We start from the raw sequence: 11627 nt of genomic DNA, 5'->3' as shown, positions 1-11627 counted from the left end.
CCGGGCTCCCTACAACATCAAACGGACTTAAATCAGTGACGTTGAACATGCAACTAACATTATACTCACCGGGCAAGTCGATCACGTATGCATTGTCGTTGACGCATTCCAACACGAGAAAAGGCCCATCTCCTCTAGGAGCTAGCTTGCCCTTGGTCTTATCGGGGAAACGTATCTTCCTAAGATGTACCCACACCCAATCGCCGGGTTCAAAAACCACCTTCTTGCGCCCCTTGTTCACATGGCAGGCCACTTGCTCCCCTCTCTCTCGGTTCCTCTCTTGCACTTGAGTATGCATCTCCTTCACGAACTTAGTCTTTTCCTCTCCCCCTACATCAAGCATAATTGACAAGGGCAAATCCACCGCGGACAAATCCAACGGGGTGAGGGGGTTAAATCCATATACAACTTCAAAAGGAGACAATTTAGTAGTGGAATGAAAAGTCCTATTGTATGCAAATTCGGCAATAGGTAGACACTCCTCCCAAGACATATTATTATCAAATACCAGAGTACGAAGGAGGGCTCCTAAGGACCTATTCACTACTTCCGTTTGTCCATCCGTTTGGGGATGAGCGGTAGTAGAAAAAAGAAGCTTGGTTCCAAGACTTCCCCAAAGGGTCTTCCAAAAGAAACTTAAGAATTTGACATCCCTATCACTCATAATTGTTTTTGGAATCCCATGCAATTTGACCACCTCCTTAAAAAACAAATTTGCAATGAATTTAGCATCATTCGTCTTCCTACATGGAATGAAATGAGCCATCTTGGAGAACCTATCTATTACTACCAAAATACTATCATTCTTTCGAGAAGACATGGGTAGGCCTAGCACGAAATCCATGGAAATGTCCACCCAAGGTTGTGTAGGTATAGGTAAAGGAGTATAAAGCCCAAAGTTACTAGACTTAGACTTGGCTTGCCTACACTCTATGCATTGTCCACAAAATTTCTCAACATGTCTCTTCATACAAGGCCAAGAGAAATGTTCACTCAAAATATCAAAAGTTTTTTACACCCCAAAGTGTCCCATCAAGCCTCCCAAATGAGATTCCTTAATCAATAAGTCACGAAGAGAGCAATTAGGAATGCAAAGCTTATTCTCTTTGTACAAGTAATCATCCATCCTATAATATTTATCAAAATACCCTTTTTCACATGCTTCAAAAATAGTGGCAAATTCGTGATCATGCTTATATAAGTCCTTAATGAACTCAAAGCCAACATACTTGGAAGCACACACAACAAGCACTTGTTTTCTCACATGCATCACATAATTATCAATTAAGACATCATCACTTGAAAGAGCATGAGGCTTCCTAGAAAGGGCGTCGGCAACAACATTTTCCTTCCCCTTTTTATATTTGATCACATAAGGGAAAGTTTCTAGAAAAGCACTACACTTAGCATGTCTTTTATCAAGTTTATGTTGTCCCCCTAGGAACTTAATGGATTCATGGTCGGTGTGAATTACAAACTCCCTATGCATGAGATAATGTTGCCAATTCTCTAAACACCTCACTATAGCATACAACTCCTTGTCATATGTGGGGTAGTTTAATTGGGCTTGGCCAAGCTTTTCTGAGAAAAAGGCTATGGGTTTCCCCTCTTGCATGAGCACTCCTCCTACCCCCACTCCACTAGCATCACACTCAAGCTCAAAAGTCTTGTCAAAATTAGGAAGGGCTAACAACGGAGCATGAGTAAGGTCATTTTTCAAGGTGTTAAAAGCTCTTTCTTGCTCCTCTCCCCACTTAAACTCGACATTCTTTTTCACAAGGTGATTAAGGGGAGATGCCTTAGTAGAAAAATCCCTCACAAACCTCCTATAGAAGCTTGCAAGACCATGGAAAGATCGAACTTCACTCACACTCTTGGGTGTAGGCCACTCCCTAATCGCCTTCACTTTCTCCTCATCTACTTTCACACCATCCCTCCCCACAATGAATCCAAGAAAAACAACCTCATCAACACAAAAATTGCATTTGGATAACTTGGCATATAAGGCATGCATTCTCAACACTTCAAGCACATCCCTAAGATGATTAGCATGCTCTTCTACACTCTTACTATAAATCAAGATATCGTCAAAATACACCACCACAAATTTTCCAATGAAAGGACGAAGCACATGATTCATCAAACGCATGAAAGTGGAAGGAGCATTAGTCAATCCAAAAGGCATAACAAGCCATTCATATAAGCCAAATTTGGTTTTAAAAGCGGTTTTCCATTCATCCCCTTCTTTCATGCGAATTTGGTGGTACCCACTTGCTAAATCAATTTTGGAGAAACAATAAGAGCCACATAGATCCGCAAGCATATCATCTAACCTAGGTATAGGGTGCCTATACTTAATGGTGATCTTATTGATGGCTCTACAATCCACGCACATTCTCCAAGTCCCATCCTTCTTAGGTACCAAAATAACAGGGACGGCACAAGGTGAGAGAGATTCTCGAATCAAACCTTTGGCAAGGAGTCCCTCGACTTGCCTTTGAAGTTCTTGAGTCTCCTTTGGGTTTGCTTTATATGCCGCCCGGTTGGGAAGAGAGGATCCCGGTACAAAATCGATTTGGTGCTCAATCCCTCTCACGGGTGGGAGCTTGTTTGGAAGCTCGTCCGGGAAGACATCCTTGAAACCTTGCAAAACACTTTCAATCAACAAAGGACAAGGATTAGTGTTAGTATTTAAACATAAATCGTTCCGGACCATGAGGAGAATGGTTGAACGGCTTTTTAGTGCCCACCCAAGGTCGGGAGTCCTAGCTAACAAGCAACCTTTTCCCCGCCTTGCTTGTGGTTTTTCTTGTTTAGGTACTTTATTTTTACTCTCACCACCCCCACTCTCACTTGGCTTTTTTAGCTCACCCTCACTCACAAGCCTTTTCTCTCTTTCCCTTTCCCTTTCCCTTTGTAGATGTTGATGTGCCTCAAACACATCCTTAGGTAAGAGGGGCTTCAACCTAACCTTCAAGCCATTCACCATGTAGAAATACTCATTGGTGAAACCATTCTTATACACCCTCCTATCAAACTCCCAAGGCCTTCCCAACAACACATGACAAGCCGTCATTGGAATGATATCACACATCACCTCATCCTCAAAGACACCATTCTTCAAGGGAACTAAGCATTGAGCCTTCACCTTTAGCTCTCCGGACTCCCCTAGCCATTGAAGCTTGTAAGGATTGGGATGTTTGTCAACTTTCAACTCCAACTTGGCCACCAATTGTTCACTTACCACATTAGCACAACTACCTCCATCAATAATCACCAAACAAGTTTTAGTTCGTACCTTGCAATTCATATGGAAGATGTTGCACCTTTGCTCCTTATGCTCTTCAAGGTCGGGTTGTACATTGAGCATCCTTAGCATCACTAGTGTCTTCAATCCCTCATCCTCTTCTTCCCCACTAGAATATGACATACGCGGCTCCACACTTGCCTCCTTGCCTTCTACCACTCCATCATCCTCATCCTCACTATGCACGCTACCATCTTGCCCAATAACCATCACCCTTTGGTTAGGGCACTCACGTGCATAATGACCATAGCCCTTACACTTGAAACATTGCACCTTGCTATTTTCCGTTGAAGAAGGATTTTTGTTAGCTTGTGGGCTCGGGTTTGGCGATGCCTTGTATGGTGTCTTGCCTTGAGTAATAGGTGAACTCTCCATCTTCTTGGAAGGGGTACTCCACTTGTTTCCTCCCATCCCGGTTTGGTTAGAGGCCACCTTCGCCTTGCTAAGAGCCACTTCTTTTCCTTGCCTCTCAAAGGTTTCGGCAAAACTTAGTACTTCCCCCAATGTGATCCCCCTTAAAGCCTCAATTTGGACTTTATGCTTCAACGAAGTGTTGAGACCATGGATGAATCGGTCTTGAGTGGATTCCTCCGATTCATTCACTCCAATCTTGTTCATCAAGGCAAGAAGTTCATAGTAGTAATCCATCACACTCATGGATCCTTGCCTTAGGTCTTGAAGTTCCCCACGAAGCTTGTGATAATAGGATCTAGGCACAAAGGACTCCTTCATGATTCGGCACAACTCATTCCATGAACGCACATCTCCCATCCTAGCTATCCTCCTTTTCCTCAACACATCATTCCACCAAGTATTAGCATTACCCCTAAATTCGGCCAATGCAATCTTTACCTTGTCACCCTCGGAATAGTTGTGGAGGGAGAAGATTTTCTCCACTTGAGATTCCCACTCCAAGTAGGCCTCGGGGTCAAACTTGCCATGGAATTCGGGTAGGTTGTGTTTCAAGGTCTTGGACGGATCATCAAACCTCGGTCGGGGCTCCTCCTCATAGTACCTATCCCTCCTAAATCTATCCCCATAAGGCTCCATCCCTCCATGTTGGTTTCCTACCCCAAAACGACCATATCCCCCATTTCCTCCTCCAAACCGCCTATTGACTCCATTACCCCCCCTCCCCCCAAACCTTCCATTCTCCAAATTGTTAGCCCTATCCCGTACATTCCCTCCTTGCCACCCCTCATACTCCTCCTCTTCCACATTTTCCTCCGGACCCTCATTGGGCACGACGTTGCCCATAGGAGTGGGAGGCCTCGTCCCCCGTTCTTCCTTCCAAGTGTTGAACTCTTCAAATAGAGTGTTTTGGGCGGCAAGCATGCGAGCTTCAGATTCTTTTGCCCGAACATCCATTTGGGTCACCAACTCTTGCTTGAGTTCCTTCATCATTTGTGCCATCATGCTCACAAGATCACCTTCGGGTTTGGAACTACTTGAGCCCGCCCCCTTCCTTACTTCCTCCTCATGGACATCCCCCATCTTGTTAGATCGAGTAATAGGACGCATCCAAGTTACCTACAAACACAAAAAAAAACAAAGACTAGAAACTAGCCTTAGATATTAGCAAAATAAGAAAAGAGATTTAAGAAGCTAACTCACCCCAATGTAGTATCCCAATACCCCCCAAGTCACTCACCAATGTCACTCGGTAGGTTTAGAATATAGTGAGGCTAGTATCACACACTCTCGATCCAATTCCCACTCGTTGGCGCCCGGACAACTCAATCAAGGTATACACCTCAAGAACATATGGACACCAAGTAGTAAATACCAAAGTAATAATGATTAAACATATGAAAGCAAAGAAAACTAGGCCTAGAGCAAACACACACACTAAAGAACACAAGACATGGGATGAAGCTTTATGCTGAAATCTGGTTGATCTTTATGAATTTTTTTGGTATTGATTCCCGCGCCCAATTTGGATGAATTTTGGTGGATAGATTCTCAAACAAGTCTATATCAAGGGAAAAATGGTCATATATAGTCAAATTTGATGATTGGATATGTTTTGTATGGTTTTCCCCAACTATGCCAAAACAGGGCAATGATGTTAATCTCCACGGTTGACTAGGCAAACGAAGGAATTTTTTGATGAAAATTTTCAGGTACGTAGTTCACATAACATAGATCATACACACCAAATTTCAGCTTAATCTAAGCACAATTGATCAACCCGATCATCCCAACAAAACAGAGCAAAAACAAAAGACCAAAAGGAAAAATAACCCAACCCAAATCAACAAAAGATCAAACACCTAGTGGGTGTACTAGGCTCTAGATACCAAATGATATGGATCCATGTATTTTGTGATCCATTTCCCAAGGATTACCCATTTAATGATGCTTGATCTAACTATTTTTGTGAGATTGATTTTCAATTTATCAACACTAGACACAAGATAATAAAGATCCAACCAACAAAAATTGAATCTAAACAAGAATGGATGGAAGATTAGGAATGGAAAGCATGTGTATAAAGATGAGATAAGAGAGCTACAACCATAGGACCTTAACCAAAAAGATGGAGACAACCCTAGGCAACTTTCATTAGCTCTATCACCCCTTGGCTCCACTACTCAATGGATACACTCCATTGATGCATACCTCTACTTGAATCAATCAAAGATGGAAACAAGCAACCTTCAAGGAAGGAATTGGATACAATCCTCAAAGAGGAAACTCTCTAGGGTAGAAACTTTAATTCAGCCAAAAATCTAAGAAAATGGAATAACATCAAGAGGTTTTTATACTAAGGGTCCAAAAATAGAAAGTTGGCCCACAAAAACTAAAAACGGCAGAATCGTCCGGTCGGGCGTTTTTCACAGGCCAAAACGCCCGGCCCGGGCGTTTTCCCTGTTCCCGGGCGAATTTCCACACTGAGCCGGGCGCGCGAAACGCCCGGCCGGGCGTCCTCCTCGCGTCCTCAGGAAATTCGCCCGGTCGGGCGATTTTCACATGTGAAAACGCCCGACCCGGGCGTTTCTTCTGAAATCTCCGACCGGCCCTCGTTCTTCAGCAGGATCCTCAACTTTGGCCCATCCGTCCTCCTAGGCTCCTCCCGCTTGGACTTTTGAATGAAAGTTGCGAGTCCATCCCGAAGCCGCCTCGTCATGGCTCTCGTCATAGGTCCACCAAGTGAGGTCGTATCACTTCTCCTAGATTCCCTTGGTTTTAGTGGTGAGTCTTGTGGCACATCTACCAGATCCACGATCTCATGTAGCTCTTCTTCCCTAGGCTCCTGTTCTTCAGCAAAAACGGGGACTTCCTCCCCCACATACTTTTCAGGGATTTCTCCCTCAGCAAATAAAGACGGGGTTTCCCCCTCAGCAATTTTCGGGGTTTCCCCCTCAGATAATTTCGGAGTCTCCTCCTCAGCAGTTTTCGGGGTTTCCCCCTCAACGAACAAACTTGGGGTTGCCCCCACAACGGATTCAAACGGGGTACCCCCTCAACATACAGATTTGGAGTCACCCCCTCGGCATTCCTTGGGCTTTCCCCCTCAACAGAATTTGAAACAGGGGTTTCCCCCTCAACAGACTTCTCCACAGAAATTTTACCTTTCCTTGCGTCCTCATTCCCAAAATCGTCCACCGTCAAGCTCCTCCGCAAAACCACTGACGCCCTCCTGCTCCACCACAAGTCCACCAACACCCTCTTCCTCTTCTATGTTGGGGCTCGGCCCAGTTTCTTCATGTGGTTAATCTTGGGTAGACTCTTCGATTGAGGCTTGGGCTATCTCTGAGTGTGGAATCGAGGCCTGGGCTGTTGTATCCTCAGGAATTGTCTCCGGCAGATTTCCCTTGTTGCATCGCCGAAAAGAGGGCAAATATTCTTCTGACCTCCTCCTTGCTGCCAAAATTTTCCTCCAATTCCCTCAAGAATGCTGCCTCTTTAGGGTCTTCAGTGGTAGTGGGCTCTGGATCTGAAGCCAATCTCCACTCGATTCGTATATCATGCATCATAAAAGTTGCTTGCGCGGGAACCGGTGGGTGCACTTGAGATGAATCACTAGATGGTGGTTTTGGGGCGGGGTTTTCCTTCCTTGCAGTAGTAGCCGGTGCCTTCTCTATTGTTTTTTCTGCAGATATTTCACAAAGATTAGGGTAAAATGTGGGTTAGGGTTAGAGAGAAATTGGGTATTGAGAGAATTTTTTAGAGAGATTAGTGAGAGAAAGGTCGGTTGGGGTTTTTGATTTGAAAGGAAAAAAGGAAATTATTTTATTTGTTTTTAGATAAGAAAGGCGAACGGTTGCAGGGTGATGTAAGCAACGGTACGCCTCCTTAAAAGGCGGATTTTGAATTTCAAAAAGTAACCGACTTCCCTCCAAAAGTATTTTGCCTCCCCTATGCATCTCCACGCAAAAATAAAGGTGAAACACCAAAGTCCCAGGTCGAGGATTATGAATGACAAAGCAATTTCCCTAAGGAGCTTGGTGTTTCGAAAATATTTTTGGAAGATTAATTTTTTTCTTTGTTTGGATTTTTTTATTTTATAAAAGCGATTAAACTATTTACACCTGCAGATGAGTATTCTCAAGATCCCCTAGGTCAGTGCACAGATAAAATTTTGTTCAAATTTTACCTGACCTAGGAATTCGTTGAGAATAATCATTTGCCTAACCAGTTAGGCAATAATTACGGATGAATGCAGTGGCACTTCCTCTACTACATGCAATTCCGAATTATCCCTAAATACTTTTACCCGATGTCCATTGACGAGGAAGGGTACAGAGTTAGGAGCACTTCCCTGGATTTCCACAGCTCCATTTGCTCGAAGGTTGACGATGGTGTACAGGCCTATCCACTTGGATTTCAACTTCCCAGGCATTAGCTTAAGCCGAGATTGAAAAATAAGTACTTTCTGCCCAACTCGTAGTTCCTTGACCCAGAGGTTCTTGTCATGCCAAAGCTTTGTTCTCTCCTTATACCACATTGTTGAATCAAATGCTTCCAGCCTTAGTTCCTCCAGCTCCTGTAGTTGCAGTCTCTTTTCTTCTTCACAGGCCAACGCCTTCATATTCATCTCCTTTATGGCCCAATATTCCTTGTGTTCCACTTCCACGGGTAGATGACACATTTTCCCAAACACCAATCTATAAGGTGACATTCCAATTGGTGTCTTGTAAGCGGTCCTATAGGCCCACAGAGCATCATCAAGGCGCTTACTCCAATCTTTCCTCGTGGCGTTCACCGTCTTCTTCAGAATGGTCTTGATCTCTCGGTTCGACACTTCAGCCTGACCATTTGATTGGGGTGATATGGAGTCGATAACCGATAGTGGACACCGTATTTCCTCATCAATGCCTCTATGGTGCGATTGCAGAAGTGTGTTCCCTGGTCTGAGACTATGGCTCTTGGCACTCCATACTTGTTGAAAATATTCGCCTTCAAAAACCTTGCTACTTCTTTCGATTCACATGTGGGTGTAGCCTTTGCCTCTATCCATTTGGACACATAGTCAACCGCGACCAAAATATAAGTGTTACCATAGGAAGATGGTAACGGTCCCATAAAATCCATCCCTCACACGTCAAAGATTTCGCAGACTATTATTGGAACTTGGGGCATCTCGTCCCTCCTTGAAATTCCTCCTGTCTGTTGACATCTCTCACAACATTGACAGAATTCGAAGGAATCCTTGTTCAGTGTTGGCCAATAGAATCCACTTTCTAAAACTTTTCTGGCAGTCTTCCTAGGTCCAAAATGACTTCCACACGCCAAGGCGTGGCAGTGGTTGAGCAAGTCCTTCTGTTTCCATTCTGGAAATTCCTTGGGAGCTTGGCACTTCTCCCGTGACCAAGTAATTAGCCAGGTCAGCGAACCATGGCTCTGTATTCATTGGATATTTTTCCTTATCTGATGTTCCTGGACCCGTTGCTGCTAATATTGTTTCCCATTCAATAGGTTTAGCAGGTTTCCCTAGATAGTAGAGGTGTTCTTCGGGAAAGGCATCAGGTATGGCTTCGTCCGTGTCCCCTTGAAATATTCGACTCATATGATCGGCAACCTTGTTCTCTGTGCCCTTTTTATCTTTTACTTCCCAGTCGAACTCTTGCAACAACAGCACCCATCTAATCAACCTTGGTTTGGACTCTTTCTTTGCCAGGAGATATTTAATGGTTGCGTGATCAGTGTAAACTATCTCCTTCGACCCCAGTAAGTATGGTCGGAATTTTTCAAATGAGTATACTACGGCCAACATCTCCTTCTCTATAGTGTCATAGTTCTTCTGAGCCTGGTTTAGGGTCTTCGAGGCATAGAAAATGACATAACTCTTCCCTTCGATCTTCTGACCCAGGACTGCTCCTACTGCAAAGTAACTCGCATCACACATCACCTCAAAGGGGTGATTCCAATCTGGTGCCCTGATTATATGAGCAGAGATAAGCTTATCCTTCAACATTTGAAACACCTTCTTGCAATCTTCATTAAAGACGTCATTGTGCAGGAGATGAGTAAATGGCTGTGCAATCTTCGCGAAGTCCCTAATGAACCTTCTATAAAATCCTGCATGCCCCATGAATCCTCTGACTTCTTTCTGATTCGTAGGGTAGGATAACTTTGAGATCACATCCACCTTAACCTTATCCACTTGAATACCTCTCTCCGAGACCACATGGCCTAGGACTATTCCCTCCGGCACCATGAAATGGCATTTCCCAAAGTTTAAGACCAAATTATTCTCCTGACATCTCCTCAGCACGAGGTCTAGGTCAGTATGTCGTGAATTACATGTATTATCTGCAAAACAGTTGCTTAAGTGTGCAGGATAAGGGGTCCAAGTCAGTAGGAAACAATTCGGACGACGCATGTGAAAAGAGCGCTAAAAGGGTGCAATACTGACCAGGGTGCATGCCAGAGAAAAGGCTCGAGATGGAGAAGAAGGATAGCTGGGATGATTAATAACAAGGGCAAAAAAGTCAATTCGCAAAGGAAGTCTACCCTAAAAGCAAGGGCAAGCCTCCCTATAAAAGAAGCCACTTGGAGAGAGAGAAAGAGTTCCGAGTTCGAAATTCGAAAGTCCAACCACCACGGTTAGTTAGAGTTCTCTCAGATCAGTTCCTTCAGCACTGTCCACAATCTTCTTGTTCCTCGCCACAGCCATGGTCACCTTAAGTCCAGAAGTCCATGGGAGAGTCATCGTCCTATCGTTCCAGCTAGTTTGTCGTCGCAGTATAGCAGTTTCATCGCCCGGAGTGGCATAAACAATCTTTAATCACTTTCCTAGTTTAATGTTTACTTGCTTTCTTCGTTGGGTCTGTTGCAAACATAAATTCTTGTTGCCTTTTGAAGTATTTCGTGAAGATCCGAACATTTAAGTTATGAAGTTTCTATTTCGCATGTCTCTTTGGTTTGAAATTGCTTCGTTCTGCCTTGGAAAGTTAGATTTAGTCGTTGCTTTTAATTTCTAAGTGTTTACACATATTTTTGTTTGAGTAAACTAAATATGGAATTGTTGATCGAAGGTTGTAGTTATGTTTCAGTTTAAATTTTCGTGCATGAGTTTCTTGTTCGGCGTTGTTATTACCACCTTGCATGTTAGTCAGTAGAAGTAATCTGCAGTTCCAGCCGTTCATCTTAAGTTTGAGCATTTTAATTAATGGATCTTGAGTTTGAAGTCATAAATCTGAGTTTAGCTATGGAGTTTATGTTCATATGATTTCTGTTAATACTTGGTGAAGAAGAAAACGTCAAAATCAACTTTTGCTTTGGACCACTTTTGCTTTTTAGTTACTTTTTGCTTTTGTTTTTTTACTTTTCAGTTGTACCTTCCAGACCTGTCAAAAAGCCACCCAGCCACCAGATATACCCTATTGTCTATATTTACCAATTTAGTAACTGTCTTCTTTTCACATGTCCCTGAGATACCTTGTCCCTTATTTTCACGAACACAACCACATGTCTGTTACTTTTACGCCTAATAGTCAGTAGAATACCACCTTTACTTTCCACCTAGATAAAGTCTCAACCCAAAAGCGTCGTAGCTAACCGAAACCACCCAGGAGTATCACCATAATTATTCGAGCGTGTCCATCCACTACTAGAAAAATGAGCTATTCTCACACTTACAATATGGCACTTCATAAAAGATGTCAATATATATATCCAATTATTGCATCAAGGTTTCCTGACATTTATAATAATTATTATTGTTGCATTTTAAATAAATGTCAAAAGAGGATTCACTTAATGACAATTTTATTACGTGTCATATGATTATAATGCTAAATATTAAACTTAAATTTAGATATAAATTTAAATAGATAATGGAAATCAAAATATGATATCATTTTTAGATTAA

The 11627-nt window shown here is 43.0% G+C and overlaps 1 protein-coding gene across 1 annotated transcript; it reads right to left on the bottom strand.

Moving 5' to 3' along the window:
- Positions 1-1012: 1012 nt before the first annotated feature.
- On the bottom strand, positions 1013-4801 carry LOC148929303 (uncharacterized). The gene has a single exon (XM_089056786.1). It carries the CDS (start codon positions 4799-4801, stop codon positions 1013-1015), a length of 3789 nt encoding a protein of 1262 aa, XP_088912912.1.
- Positions 4802-11627: the final 6826 nt, after the last annotated feature.

Source organism: Salvia hispanica, chromosome 4 (assembly GCF_029641045.1).
Source record: "Salvia hispanica isolate PSC_SH4W2 chromosome 4, Shi_PSC_v1, whole genome shotgun sequence".
In the NCBI taxonomy this organism is placed as follows: domain Eukaryota; kingdom Viridiplantae; phylum Streptophyta; class Magnoliopsida; order Lamiales; family Lamiaceae; genus Salvia; species Salvia hispanica.
This window is presented reverse-complemented; position numbering and strand designations above follow the sequence as displayed.